We start from the raw sequence: 15,548 nt of genomic DNA on the forward strand, positions 1-15,548 counted from the left end.
AGCTCTAGCCAAAAGTCACGATGCTGAAGGCAGACCTAATGAAGTCTGTGATAACAAACCTATCATCATCTCATCCAGCTATTTGACCTGTAGCCTCACTTGTGTCCAGACAGCCCTCTCCACAGCGAGTTGTCATTAGTAGTCACTAGTCACATTTCGAGCTGCAAGAACAGCTCCTCCATCATCATCCCCTGTGACCCCTACAACTTCATCTGTCAGGAGGGGGGATAGCCAAAACTACCCTCTATCAGCCCTCTTCCCATATCTGTCTCACTTCATCTCCCTGGGTGTCTCTCAAGTCCCCCTTTTTCCTACAAATCCAACAACTCACACAGTTCACAATAGCTGGAGCAATGTCACCTCAAAGTAAGTGGGGGAAAATGGTGTGTCCAAATCCTGACTAGTGTATAACCCATCTGGGGTGTCCTTCCCCCTCTCTATGTCTCGTATGCCTATAGTTCCCTACATGACTGGCATCTGTCACCTGCCCCCCCCCCCCCCCCCCCCCTTCCCTTCCCTTCCACCCAGGGGTACCCTCCACGTGACCCCTATATGTCATACTGTAACCTACTGCTGCCCCATTGTGCCCTCACCCACCACCACCGCCGCCGCCCGCCGCCCGCCACCCGCCACCCCAGCATCCCTGACAGGGCGGTTGAGTCACCTGCTCGATCTTGGCCAGCCACTCTTTGTTGCGCGCCAGCTCGGCCATGAAGGCCTGGTGCTTCATCCATTTGCGGTGCAGCTTCTGGGCCTCGTCTCTCGCTCCGTCCCGCGCCATGAGCATGGTCTCGCTCCTCCTGCCGTGGCGTTCCACCAGACCCCGACCTGAGGCGCCCCTCGCGCTCCTCTGGCACTCCTGTCTCCTCCTCCTCCTCTCTTCCTTTCTTCCTCCTCCTCCTCCTCCTCCTCCTCCTCCTCGCCTCGCCTCCTCCTCCGCCGCCGCCGCCTCCTCCTGGCGCTCAGGCTCTCTGCTCTGCACCGCTCCGCTACGGGTGGGAGAGAGAGACAAACAGAGCGATCAGAGGTGGATGAAGAATGAGGATGGTCGGCCCACCCACCTCCGTCGTATTCCTCTTCATGTCACCTATAGTACTCCCTTCGCAAATCCCACCTGCCTGCCTGCCTGCATCTATTTTTGTATGTGAACACACTCCTTATGCAACACACACACACTCTCTCACACACACACACACACACACACACACACACCTATTTAAGATCACCCATAAATACAAATACTATACAGTCCTCCTGCTCACCTTCATCACACAGATATACAGGACTAACTCATCTCACACACACACACCTAGAAACTATCTCTCTCTCTCTCTTTCTCTCTCTTTCTCTCTCTCTCTCTCTCTCTCTCTCTCTCTCTCTCTCGCTTTCTCTCACACACACACACACACACACACATACAGACATACACATACAGAACACACAGTCAAAATGTAAAAAAATCCACCCCCCTCCCTCCCCACCTTCCAAGTCAGAAAGGCACCTCAGCAGCAGTGGGGGCAGCTCAGGGGCTTGGGCACCCCAGGGTCCTCATGTCCTCCTGGTTGCAGGCTGGGCCCCTGCAGTCCAGGGTGCTGCTGCAGTATCGGCACGGCGACCGTCCCCACAAAAACAACCCAACGCAGAGAGAGCGAGAGAGAGAGAGAGAGAGGCAGAGAGGTGGGTAGAGAGAGGAGGAAAGGGATGGAGGGAGGGAGGGAGAGATGAAGGGGTGGTTGATGATGTGGAAGAGAAAATGTAAGAGTAATGGTAATGGGGGGGGGATCACAATGACAAAGAGGAAGCTGAAGGTAGCAGTCAGCTCTAAAACAGCATCCACAAGGCGTAGCTTTGGTGGCCGCACGAGTTGGGTTAGTTTTCCATCCTCCTCTCCCCCGGGGTCAGAGAAATCCAAGCTGGAGCCTCCGGCAGGGAAAGGACAGAGAGGAAGCAAAGAAGGAAGGAGGGATGGATGGATGGATGGAAAGGAAGGAAGGGTAGCCGAAACGACGAGCCTCCGTGTCTCTGTCTCCTCCTCCTCCTTCTTCTTCCTCGTCTTCTTCTGCTTCTTCTTCTTTTTCTTGTCAGGGCCCAGGAGGCTGACGTCCCTGCCTCCGCTGCGTCCCGTATGCTATCGTCGTCCTACTGAAGTGTTGCCGTAGCGAGGTGACTGAGTGGGAGGAGCCCACTGGTGCTGGTGGCTGGCGGAGGAGGTGGGGGGGGTTAGGGGGTGGGGGGGTTGGGGGGGTGGAGGTGGTGGTTTGTATGGGGGGTGAGGGGGGAGTCGGAGGAGTTGCTGGATTGAGGGAGGGGAGGAGGAGGAGGAGGAGGAGGAGGAGGAGGAGGGGGGTTTTCAAAGGTGCAGGTTTCTCTCTTCTCCCTCCTCTCTCTCTTCTCTCTCTCTCTCTTCTCTTTTCTCTCTCTCTCCCTGTCAGGGTGCAGGGAGATTCAAAAACAGCAGCCCTTTCCTTCTGCCTGCTGCTGCTACCGCTGTTTCTGCTACCGATGCTTCTGCTGCTGCAGAGGATCTCAGGGCTGTGCTCCAACGAACACGCTCTCTCCCTCTCCCCCCTCTCTCTCTCTCTCTCTCTCTTGTTCTCTCACTGTCTCTCGCTCTCCCTCGCTCTCCTCTGGTTGCTCTACTGGTGCATGCTGCAGTGCCTGCCTCTCCTCCGCTGTGCGCTGTGTGCAAGCCCGTGCTCTCATCACTAGCAGCACTGCAGTGCTCGAGCAGGGGAGAGAGAGGGAGGGAGGGAAGGAGGGAGGGAGAGGGAGAGGGAGAGAGAGAGAGAGAAGGGAGTGAGGGAGGGGGGGAGGAGAGAGCAGAACGAGCATGTGTGTGTGTGTGCGCGCGCGCACGCGCGTGTGTGTGTCTGTGACAGGGAGAGGGAGAGAGAGGCAGAGACAGAGGGTGAAAGAGAGAGAATGTGAGAGAGAGAGAGATAGAGAGAGAGAGAGAGAGGAGGATGAGGATGAGAGGGGGGATATATAAAGCAGAGAGAGAGGAGGGAAAGGTTGTGTGAGGAAAGAGACAGCGAGGCAGGAATAGTCCAAGGAAGGTCGGGATGATCTGCAAATGGAGAAAGAATCTGTTTAGACGTGTGTGTGTGTGTGTGTGTGTGTGTGTGTGTGTGTGTGTGTGTGTGTGTGTATGTGTGTGTGTCTGTCTGTGTGTGTCTGTGTGTGTGTGTGTTTGTGTGCAGACTAGACCGAGAGTACCCTCTGTCACACTGTGGGTTTAAAAATCAGAAAGGGCGGAGGAGAGGGATCCATGGTCCAAGTAAAACACCAGAGAGAGAGAGATAGAGAGATAGATAGAGAGAGAGAGAGAGAGATGGATGGATGAAGCTTGTGTGAATGTGGATGAGAAGACAGAGAAAGAGCCTGTGACATGCCTCAGTGTCACCAGGGACATCACCATACTCACACAAGGAGGGGGAGCAGCGTGTGTGTGTGTGTGTGTGTGTGTGTGTGTGTGTGTGTGTGTCTGTGTGTGTGTGTGTGTGTGTGTCTGTGTGTGTGTGTGTGTGTGGTGTGGGTGTGTGTCTGTGTGTCTGTGTGTCCTGTGTGTGTTGTGGTGTGTGAGTGTGTGTTGTGTGTCTGTGTGTCTGTGTGTCTGTGTGTCTGTGTGTGTGTGTGTGTGTGTGTGTATGTGTGTGTGTGACAGAGAGTGAGAGAGTGTTTGAGCCTGAATGAGGAAGAGGTTTAGGGGAAATGTAGGGGTCATATGGAGGAAACATGCGTTGGTTTCATGGTTGCATGTTTAGGAGTGCAGAGAGAGAGGGAGAGAGAAAAGAGAGAGAGAGAGAGAGAGAGAGAGAGAGGAGAGAGAGAGGGAGAGAGAGAGAGAGAGAAAGCAACCTGGACAGAGAGCCAATAGTAATGAGGATAAGGGAGAAGGGAGGAGGGGGGAGGGAGGGAGGGAGCCCATGTCATGTTGTCGTCATCTGCGATGCATGCAAAGCATGTGTGTGACAGGGGGAGACAGAGAGAGAGACAGAGAGAGAGAGAGAGAGAGAGAGAGGGAGAGAGAGAGAGGGAGAGGGAGAGAGAGAGAGGGAGAGGGAGAGAGAGAGAGAGAGAGAGGGATGGTGAGAACACATGGGCCAAACAGCACAGCTGGCTCCTTCCTCTCCTCTGAAGGCCTGCTCCCATTTAAAGGGACCTTCACCTATTTGGGCCTCCAGCAGTCTTGATTGGCCCACACCAGCTATTCATACTACAGGAAGGACAGAGGGACAAAGTCAGGGAGACCCAGCATGCGCACCATTTTACCAGCAGCGCCATCTATTTCACCTTGGTCACAAGATGGCCTTAGCAATTTAACTGAATGTGTGTGTGTGTGGTGTGTGTGTGTGTGTGTGTGTGTGTGTGTGTGTTGTGTGTGTGTGTGTGTGTGTGTGTGTGTGTGTGTATATGTATACAATTGTATGTTGTGCAATCAATTCAATTGATTACAGATTATGGCTAATATCTACAGATTATGGCTAATATATTTCTCAGGCCTCCCTTGAAAAACTATTTTAAATCTCAAAGGAACTCTAGGTTACATGAGGGTTTCATAGGACTGTTGCATAGTGCCCTACAACATACTACCGCTGGAACTTGAATTCACTTTATTTTACATTTCAACAAAATAAATACAACCAGGTTTAAAATCAGATAATGAAGCATATGAACCCTAACGTAGGAACCCACTTTTGATACAAGGACTTTAATTAAGGTCAGTCTGAATTTTTTAAATTGTGGGATAGTTTTGTCCTGTGAGGTTGTAATGTAATTATTTGCATTTAGTCTTCTGTGGGAGAGACATTTAAATACATCTTGACATTTAGTAGAAGGGATGTCATTACATCTCCACACCACAGATGGCACCCTAAAGCTTGCAAAGGGATTATGCACTGCTTCATGAATTTTCAAAAAATTCAAATGAATATGTTCCATCACTGTATGCCTCAGCTAATATTGCAACTCCCATGAAACAGGGATTTTGTCGTATTATGGAATCATTTAGCAGTAAATACTGGAAGAAGGTTTGTCATGCCAACACATTAGGTGTCAAAAGTATAAGGTCACCTAACTCTGGTAACTCAGCTGAGTATGCTAACTTAGGGTGACCAGATTTGAGTTTGTGAAAAAGGGGACACTTTGTTGCGGGGGAGGGGGCGGGGTAGTGTATACTGGATCTGGCCCACGGGGCATACAGATGAACCCGCCCCCTCCCCCTTGACGAAGTTTTAACATCCATTTTACATGCAGATGACCCCGCCCCCTCCCCCTTGACGAAGTTTTGACATGCAGATGTCATGTGCTCTTGTAAACAATGCAACTACTGGAAGCGGCAAGGTGCTCAGTGTTGCCAGATTGGAAATGGCGTATCATACCAAATGCTCAAAATATTCGTATTTGGAGGATAATTATCGTGCATCTGGCAACACTGAGAGGGCGGTCGACCAATGACAGTTCTCTCTACAGTCAGAGCTTGCGCGAGAAGGTGGAACGTAAGGGAGATACCCCTTCCAAAACTTGTAAGGGCGTAAACAGTAGTTTGTGAAAGACCCAGAGAAACACAAATATCCCGAGGCAAAATCCTGGACAATTTTGGAATCCCTGCCGTACGCATTTTTTAGGTCTCGAAAAGAGGACATGTCCGGGTAAAAGAGGACGTCTGGTCACCCTAGCTAACTGGTAACTCAGGTGACACGCTAACTGGTAACTCAGATGAGTACGCTAACTGGTAACTCGGCTGACACGCTAACTGGTAACTCAGCTGAGTATGCTAACTGGTAACTCAGATGAGCACGCTAACTGCTAACTGCTAACTCAGATGGGCACGCTAACTGGTAACTCAGATGAGTACGCTAACTGGTAACTCAGCTGACACGCTAACTGGTAACTCAGATGAGTACGCTAACTGGTAACTCAGGTAAGTACGCTAACTGGTAACTCAGATGAGTACGCTAACTGGTAACTCAGCTGACACGCTAACTGGTAACTCAGATGAGTACGCTAACTGGTAACTCAGGTAAGTACGCTAACTGGTAACTCAGATGAGTACGCTAACTGTCCAACAGATTGATAGTTGCTGCAGGAGAGATAACAGTAGGAGCATCAGTGTGCTTTATCGGCTAAATGCAGGTGCAGGTGCAGTAATAGCCTACAAAACAGAACGCCAGGATTAGGCACGCACTGATTTTGAATGGTCTTGTGCATTCAAAATCATATAGTATTTCAGCCAGGAAGATTTACAAGTTGAACATTTTGCTCATATTTAATACTAACTGACGGAAAATATTCAACTTGTAAATCTTCCTGGCTGAAATACTATATGATTTTGAATGCACAAGACCATTAAAAATCAGTGCGTGCCTAATCCTGGCGTTCTGTTTTGTAGGCTATTAGCCTAATTCATGGTATGGTGTTTTCTGAATAGTGAGCAAGACTGCTCAATGTTTTCAGTATGGTTATGTAGAAATGTGGTGATTTTGGCATCATTTGGTTTATAACCACTCTGTTACCAGACACTAGTTGTATGGTGTGACCGATTTAATGCAGTTGACCTTGGGAAATCCACTGATGCTGTTGGAAAAACAGTCCTTAAAATATACTTCCTTTGACCTTAATTCCCCTGAGACCACACAACATTAAGGTATATTAAGGGGTGACCCGTACAAAATTCTTCCTTAAATCTATGCACAAATCTGCTCAATATTCCATTTTAAAATATGTTTTCTGTAGGTTTCTTTATTCATATCTGTAGCTCAGATTCACATCTTGTCAATATTGGCATCAAGCTCTTATACATAAACCTGGATACACTTTGGAGATGGCGAAGATAGATGATCAATACATGATCAATATTTGCAAAAGGGGCGTGTAAGGCACAAAATAAATGATCAGAGCAAGTAGACATATGAAGTAATGTTGAATTGAAAACAACGTGCAGATGAACTGAGTAGAATGAGTTCCAGGTGAGTATAACGTCATTCGGTGCTGACATCTTCCTCCACTACCACACCCTCTGGTGGCCATAAAAAGTCACGACAGTTACTATATCCCTCTGTTCGTGTGTAATAGGCCTGAAATGATATGTTAGTGTTAGTGTAGAGGGGTAGAATAAGGATTTTCTGTATTTATAGCCTTTGTTTTTTATATATGGGCCATTCTACCGAATTGGTGCAAAGTGTGGTCCCACAACAATACAAACTATTTACAAAACAATTAAGTATTCAGACATAGATATTTACTAAGAAAATGTTATGGTCTATTTAAACCCAAGACATTGATTGAGATAGGGATAAGCTAAATATATACAAAATCATCATTTATAGGGTACTTTCTATTGGGAAGTAGCTGTCCCTAACCCTGGCATCTAAATTTCAATGTCTGTAAATAACACTTTTTAGATTTTTTAGATTTTTTTCAATGATGTAATTTCAAAGATCTTTACGATTAAGTTTAAACAGAACTTGGAAGATTTAGATTTATTGTGGGTTTAATTTAAAAAAAAAAAACTATACTCAAAAAATCATGTCCATAGTTTTCATGTCACTACCGAAACACAGGAGTTTTAGTCCATTGGCTGAGCCTGGTTTTTAGCCACACCCCTGCATTTATAACCAGGCAGTGATTCTGCATCCCTGTTCCTCATGGCTGAATGGTAAGTAGCTAGATCCCATACTTTTGATATAACTGTGTTCCAAAGTCTGGAAATCAGTGTGTAACCTTAAGAATGGTCACTACCGAACACATATTTTTCTTCAGTTAAGTAAACTTTTTGGGGTTTTATGCAAAGTATTATGTTTGTTTGTGTGTACACCTCTTCAAAGATTTGTTTGCTAGCCATGTACTTGCTAGAAGTATTTATTTATGCTCAAAATTAGCTAGAATTGTCACTACCGAAACAGTCACTACCGAAACAGTCACACTACCAAAACATATGGTAACGTTTCGGTAGTGACATGATCGTTTCGGTAGTGACAAAATGGAATGGTAAGATGAATTGTATAAATTGAACTTTGAAATGTGGTAAAAATGTCATTTTTTTTATTTCATTGTGAAAACCTTCAAGAAATATTTGTAAAAATACTCTTCAGAGAAGGGAAGGAAACACAATCTGAACAGGTTAATAATAATACTCTTTTACCATAGTGTATTACTATGTTTCGGTAGTGACAATTTTTGGGAGAGGAAAAACATTCCAACACATTCTGGAAATACAACATAAAAATTGACGGTTCTTTTACTAGAAATGTGTGCTTTAGATATGGTTCAATATACAAACGGACAAAGTTTTGGGAATAAAACATACAAATTTTCAAAATATTTCCAACCTGACTTTGCACCAATTCGGTAGAATGGCCCATATAAGGGTAGCATAAACACTTAAAATGTTTAATTAAACCCTAAAACAATACTTGGTCTAAATAAATAACAAAGTTCTCAATGCAAAATATATTTTATTTGTATTGTATTGAATACATGTGTGTGTGTTTCTGTCCACTTAGATGTTGAGATTAATTCTATTATTGGGAAGATGATATGTAGGATGTAACACATTTATGGAGAATCTGTGATTCCATTCTTTCCCTTTCATTGTCCATATGTGTCTTTGTGTGTCCATATCACTGTAACAGAGTAGACATACACACAGGTATAATTACTTAACGCATCTAGTCAAACAAAGACAAAGGCAGAGACATTCATAGGCATTCAACACATAATATACCAATTAATAATTCATGTGTGTGAGAAGCGGTCTATCACACTAACCTGTTTCACTTTTGTGGTCCCAAAACTCAGTCTCTTCTTCAGCCACTTCAACACAGATCGTCCTTTCTTTTTCTGCTCTACGTTTACTTGGGCACTTCCAGGCTGGGTGTGTCCTCTCTCCCCCTCTTCCTGAGGTTTGTCTTCTGGGTTTCTGACCTCCACTTGACGCCTCTTCTCCACCTCATCCATCCACAAGGCACCGGAGTCAGTCGCTCCGTCGTTGTCATCGCTGTCTCCTGGCAGAGCCTCCCACCTCCTGTTCATCTCCTCTGCAATCTTTCTCATCTCCTCTCTTTCTCTCACTTTTCTCTCCTCCTTTCTTGCTTTCTCCTTCTCAATCTCTATCTTTCTCCTCTCGTCCTCTTTTTGCTCCTTCAGTGCTGCTTTCTCCATCTCTTTTTTCTTTCTTTCCTCCTGCATCTTTTGGATGATTTCTAAGTCTTTGTTCATCCTGGGTGGGAGCTCCTCATCCTTCCACATATCTTCATCACTCAAGCTCTCTACGTCAATGTCATCGCTGTCACGTGCCTGAATTAATTTCTTGGCCACTTTGGCTTTCTTCCCCTTCTCCTCACTCTCTCTTTGTGTTATCTGCTCCAGCTCTCTCTTTGTATTCTCTTGCATCTCTTTTTTCTTTCTCTCCTCTTCTCTTAGTTTGGCCCTTTCCTTTTCTCTCAGCATCTCCTCTAGTTCCTTTCTCACCATTTCTGCTTTAGTTCTCTCCATCTCCTCCGTCCTTTTTTCCTGTTCTTCTCTTTTTTGCACTGTCTCAACTCTCACTTTCTCAATCTCCTCTCTCTTTCTCTCTGTTTCCTGTCTCTCCAACTCATCCTCAAACAAGTCATCGGAGTCAGTCTCCCCGTCGCTGTCATCGCTGTCTCCTGGCAGAGCCTTCCATTTCCTGTTCATCACCTCTAGAGTCTTTCTCATCTCCTCCCTTTCTCTCACTTTTCTCTCCTCCTCACTAGCTTTCTCCTTCTCAATCTCTATCTTTCTCCTCTCGTCCTCTTTTTGCTCCTTCAGTGCTGCTTTCTCCATCTCTTTTTTCTTTCTTTCCTCCTGCATCTTTTGGATGATTTCTAAGTCTTTGTTCATCCTGGGTGTCTTGTTTTCTGTCTGTGCTACTTTCTCTCCCTGTTTTCTCTCTTTTTTCTTTCCTCCATTGTCCACCTCTCTCATCCTCTTTTCCTCCATCTGCCTCTGTTTCTCTTTTTCTGCATCCTCTTCATCTGTTTTTGCCTTTAGCTGGGTCCATGTATTCATATCATCATTACTGAGTGTCATCACAAGTGTGTCTCCTACCTCAGAATGACCTTGTTTGACATTATCAGTCTCTGTATTATCACATTGCTGGATCGTCCATGCATTGTTGACTGACAGCTTTGGGCTTGGGTTATGCATCCACAAACTATTTGAATTAGTCACAGTCTTGGGGTCACTGCAATCCCTGTTACAAGGATTCTCATCCTCCTTCTCTTTGTTGTGTGTTTCCTGTAGCCATGCATGTTCCTTTTCGGGTTTTTTCTGACTTTTCTTTTGGTCCATTGGGAGCTCCTTATCCTTCCACATATCTTCATCACTCAAGCTTTCTATGTCAATGTCATCGCTGTTCTGTGCCTGGATTAATTTCTCTGCCACTTTGGCTTTCTTCCCCTTCTCCTCCCTCTCTCTTTGTGTTATCTGCTCCAGCTCTCTCCTTGTCTTCTCTTGCATCTCTTTTTTCTTTCTCTCCTCTTCTCTTAGTTTGGCCCTTTCTTTTTCTCTCAGCCTCTCCTCCTGTTCCTTTCTCCCCATTTCTGCTTCCATCCCTCTCTTCCTCCTTTTGTCCTCTTTCAGTTTTTCCATCATGGCTTTCCTCTTGCTCTCCTCTTCTTTCAGTCTCACAGTTTTCAGTTCTCTCTGTCTCTCCACTTCTAGCTGTCTTGATTTGTTCTCCTCTTCCAATCTCCTTTCTTTTTCTCTATCTATTTCGGTATTTCCATTGTCCTTCAGGAAGAGCAAGTCTAGGTCTACACTGGCCTCCTCACTTTCCTTCCAGTCTTCTTCTGATCCATCCTCAGTGTCTTCAAAGGATAGTCCCATGGACTTCCACAGCTGGGAGGTCTCCTCCTCTATTTTCCGCATCATATCTATGTTCCTCTCGTCTCTCCTCTGTGGCTCTTTCACTTTCTCATCCTCCTTCTTCTCCATCTTCTCCTTCTCTTCTTTTCCTGAATTCTCACTTCCCTCTTGTCTCTCCTTTCCTTTTTGCCTCTGGTCTTCATGTTTCTCCCTCTCCCTTTTTTTGTGTATTTCAATTTCTGCTTCCTCTCTTTTTCGCTCCATCTCCTCCATCCTTCTTTGCTGCTCCTCTCTTTTTTGCTCTGTCTCCGATCTCACTTTCTCAATCTCCTCTCTTGCTTTCTCCTCCTCAATCTCTATCTTTCTCCTCTCGTCCTCTTTTTGCTCCTCCTGTACCTTTCTCACCATCTCTGCTTTAGTTCTCTCCATCTCCTCCATCCTTTTTTCCTGTTCTTCTCTTTTTTGCACTGTCTCAACTCTCACTTTCTCAATCTCCTCTCTGTTTCTCTCTGTTTCCCGTCTCTCCAACTCATCCATCCACAAGTCATCGGAGTCAGTCGCCCAGTCGCTGTCATTGCTGTCCCCTGACAGAGCCTTCCCCTTCCTGTTCATCACCTCTTCAGTCTTTCTCATCTCCTCATTTTCTCTCACTTTTCTCTCCTCCTCTCGTGCTTTCTCCTCCTTAATCTCTATCTTTCTCCTCTCGTCCTCTTTTTGCTCCTTCTGTGCTGCTTTCTCCATCTCTTCTTTCTTTCTTTCCTCCTCTATCTTTTGGACAATTTCGAACTCTCTGCTCATCTTGGGTGTCTTGTTTGCTGTCTGTGCTACCATCACTCTCTGTGTTCTCTCTTCTTTCTTTCCAACATAGTCCACCTCTCTCATCCTTTTTTCCTCCACCTGCCTCTGTTTCTCTCTCTCTGCGTCCTCTTCATCTGTTTTTGCCTTTAGCTGGGTCCATGTATTCATATCATCATTACTGAGTGCCATCACAAGTGTGTCTCCTACCTCAGAATGACCTTGTTTGACATTATCAGTCTCTGTATTATCATATTGCTGGATCTTCCATGCATTGTTGACTGACAGCTTTGGGCTCTTGGCCTTATGCATCCACAAACTATTTGAATTAGTCACAGCCTTGGGTTCACTGTTACAAGGATTCTCATCCTCCTTCTCTTTGTTGTGTTTTTCCTGTAGCCATGCATGTTCCTTTTCGTCTTTTGTCTGCCTTTTCTTTTGGTCCATTGGGAGCTCCTTATCCTTCCACATATCTTCATCACTCAAGCTCTCTACGTCAATGTCATCGCTGTCACGTGCCTGGAGTAATTTCTTGGCCACTTTGGCTTTCTTCCCCTTCTCCTCCCTCTCTCTTTGTGTTATCTGCTCCAGCTCTCTCCTTGTCTTCTCTTGCATCTCTTTTTTCTTTCTCTCCTCTTCTCTTAGTTTGGCCCTTTCCTTTTCTCTCAGCCTCTCCTCCTGTTCCTTTCTCCCCATTTCTGCTTCCATCCCTCTCTTCCTCCCTTCATCTTCTTTCAGTTTTTCCACCATGGCTTTCCTCTTGCTATTCTCTTCTTTCAGTCTCACAGTTTTAATTTCTCTCTGTCTCTCCACTTCTAGCTGTCTTGATTTGTTCTCCTCTTCCAATCTCCTTTCTTTTCCTCTATCTATTTCGGTATTTCCATTGTCCTTCAGGAAGAGCAAGTCTAGGTCTACACTGGCCTCCTCACTTTCATTCCAGTCTTCTTCTGATCCATCCTCAGGGTCTTCAAAGGATAGTCCCATGGACTTCCACAGCTGGGAGGTCTCCTCCTCTATTTCCCGCATCATATCTGTGTTCCTCTCGTCTCTCGTCTGTGGCTCTTCACTTTCTCATCCTCCTTCTTCTCCATCTTCTCCTTCTTTTCTTTTCCTGAATTCTCACTTCCCTCTTGTCTCTCCTTTCCTTTTTGCCTCTGGTCTTCATGTTTCTCCCTCTCCCTTTTTTTGTTTATTTCAATTTCTGCTTCTTCTCTTTTTCGCTCCATCTCCTCCATCCTTCTTTCCTGTTCCTCTCTTTTTTGCTCTGTCTCCAATCTCACTTTCTCAATCTCCTCTCTTGCTTTCTCCTCCTCAATCTCTATCTTTCTCCTCTCGTCATCTTTTTGCTCATTCTGTGCTGCTTTCTCCATCTCTTTTTTCTTTCTCTCCTCTTCTCTTAGTTTGACCCTTTCTTTTTCTCTCAGCCTCTCTTTCTGTTCCTTTCTCACCATCTCTGCTTTAGTTCTCTCCATCTCCTCCGTCCTTTTTTCTTGTTCTTCTCTTTTTTGCTCTGTCTCAATTCTCATTTTCTCAATCTCCTCTCTCTTTCTCTCTGTTTCCTGTCTCTCCAACTCATCCTCAAACAAGTCATCGGAGTCAGTCACCCCGTCGCTGTCATCGCTGTCTCCTGGCAGAGCCTTCCATTTCCTGTTCATCACCTCTACAGTCTTTCTCATCTCCTCCCTTTCTCTCACTTTTCTCTCCTCCTCTCTTGCTTTCTCCTCCTCAATCTCTATCTTTCTCCTCTCGTCCTCTTTTTGCTCCTTCAGTGCTGCTTTCTCCATCTCTTTTTTCTTTCTTTCCTCCTGCATCTTTTGGATGATTTCTAAGTCTCTGCTCATCCTGGGTGTCTTGTTTTCTTTCTGTGCTACCATCTCTCCTTGTTTTCTCTCTTTTTTCTTTCCTCCATTGTCCAACTCTCTCATCCTATTTTCGTCCATCTTGCCTCTGTTTCTCTCTCTCTGCGTCCTCTTCATCTGTTTTTGCCTTTAGCTGGGTCCATGTATTCATATCATCATTACTGAGTGTCATCACAAGTGTGTCGCCTGCCTCAGGAATGACCTTGTTGACATTATCCGTCTCTGTATTATCATATTGCTGGAGCTTCCATGCATTGTTGACTGACAGCTTTGGGCTCTTGGCCTTAATGCATCCACAAACTATTTGAATTAGTCACAGTCTTGGGGTCACTGCATCCCTGTTACAAGGATTCTCATCCTCCTTCTCTTTGTTGTGTTTTTCCTGTAGCCATGCATGTTCCTTTCGTCTTTTGTCTGTCTTTTTCTTTTGGTCCATTGGGAGCTCCTTATCCTTCCACATATCTTCATCACTCAAGCTCTCTACGTCAATGTCATCGCTGTTATGTGCCTGGAGTAATTTCTTGGCCACTTTGGCTTTCTTCCCCTTCTCCTCCCTCTCTCTTTGTGTTATCTGCTCCAGCTCTCTTCTTGTCTTCTCTTGCATCTCTTTTTTCTTTCTCTCCTCTTCTTTTAGTTTGGCCCTTTCTTTTCTCTTAGCCTCTCCTCCTGTTCCTTTCTCTCCATTTCTGCTTCCATCCCTCTCTTCCTCCTTTCATCCTCTTTCAGTTTTTCCATCATGGCTTTCCTCTTGCTATTCTCTTCTTTCAGTCTCACAGTTTTCATTTCTCTCTGTCTCTCACTTCTAGCTGTCTTTGATTTGTTGTCCTCTTCCAATCTCCTTTCTTTCCTCTATCTATTTCGGTATTTCCATTGTCCTTCAGGAAGAGCAAGTCTAGGTCTACACTGGCCTCCTCACTTTCATTCCAGTCTTCTTCTGATCCATCCTCAGTGTCTTCAAAGGATAGTCCCATGGACTTCCACAGCTGGGAGGTCTCCTCCTCTATTTCCCGCATCATATCTGTGTTCCTTTCGTCTCTCGTCTGTGGCTCTTTCACTTTCTCATCCTCCTCCTTCTCCATCTTCTCCTTCTCTTCTTTTCCTGAATGCTCACTTCCCTCTTGTCTCTCCTTTCCTTTTTGCCTCTGGTCTTCATGTTTCTCCCTTTTTTTGAGTATTTCAATTTCTTGTTCCTCTGTCTTTTGCTCCATCTCCTCCATCCTTCTTTGCTGCTCCTTTCTTTTTTGCTCTGTCTCAACTCTCACTTTCTCAATCTCCTCTCTTGCTTTCTCCTCCTCAATCTCTATCTTTCTCCTCTCGTCCTCTTTTTGCTCCGTCTGTGCTGCTTTCTCCATCTCTTTTTTCTTTCTCACCTCTTCTCTTAGTTTGGCCCTTTCTTTCTCTCTCAGCCTCTCCTCCTGTTCCTTTCTCACCATCTCTGCTTTAGTTCTCTCCATCTCCTCCATCCTTTTTTCCTGTTCTTCTCTTTTTTGCACTGTCTCAACTCTCACTTTCTCAATCTCCTCTCTGTTTCTCTCTGTTTCCCGTCTCTCCAACTCATCCTCCCACAAGTCATCGGAGTCAGTCGCCCAGTCGCTGTCATTGCTGTCTTCTGACAGAGCCTCCCCCCTCCTGTTCATCACCTCTTCAGTCTTTCTCATGTCATCCCTTTCTCTCACTTTTCTCTCCTCCTCTCGTGCTTTCTCCTCCTCAATCTCTATCTTTCTTCTCTCGTCCTCTTTTTGCTCCTTCTGTGCTGCTTTCTCCATCTCTCTTTTCTTTCTTTCCTCCTCTATCTTTTGGACAATTTCTAATTCTCTGTTCATCCTGGGTGTCTTGTTTTCTGTCTGTGCTACCATCTCTCCCTGTTTTCTCTCTTTTCTATTTCCTCCATTGTCCACCTCTCTCATCCTCTTTTCCTCCATCTGCCTCTGTTTCTCTCTCTCTGCATCCTCTTCATCTGTTTTTGCCTTTTAGCTGGGTCCATGTATTCATATCATCATTACTGAGTGTCATCACAAGTGTGTCGCCTACCTCAGAATGACCTTGTTTGACATTATCAGTCTC

At 45.5% G+C, this 15,548-nt stretch overlaps 1 protein-coding gene across 1 annotated transcript in view; it reads right to left on the reverse strand.

Annotated features, from left to right (window-relative positions):
* Positions 1-2,022, reverse strand: part of LOC105901494 (spectrin beta chain, non-erythrocytic 4-like) — a 42,957-nt gene extending 40,935 nt beyond the window's left edge. Inside the window, 2 exon segments of the mRNA XM_042704718.1 lie at positions 665-989; positions 1,482-2,022. Of these exon segments, the coding sequence (XP_042560652.1) occupies positions 665-787 (123 nt within the window). The 5' untranslated portion in view covers positions 788-989; positions 1,482-2,022.
* Between the last annotated feature and the right edge of the window lie 13,526 nt (positions 2,023-15,548).

The sequence above is a fragment of the Clupea harengus genome, unplaced genomic scaffold, assembly GCF_900700415.2.
Source record: "Clupea harengus unplaced genomic scaffold, Ch_v2.0.2, whole genome shotgun sequence".
NCBI lineage: Eukaryota > Metazoa > Chordata > Actinopteri > Clupeiformes > Clupeidae > Clupea > Clupea harengus.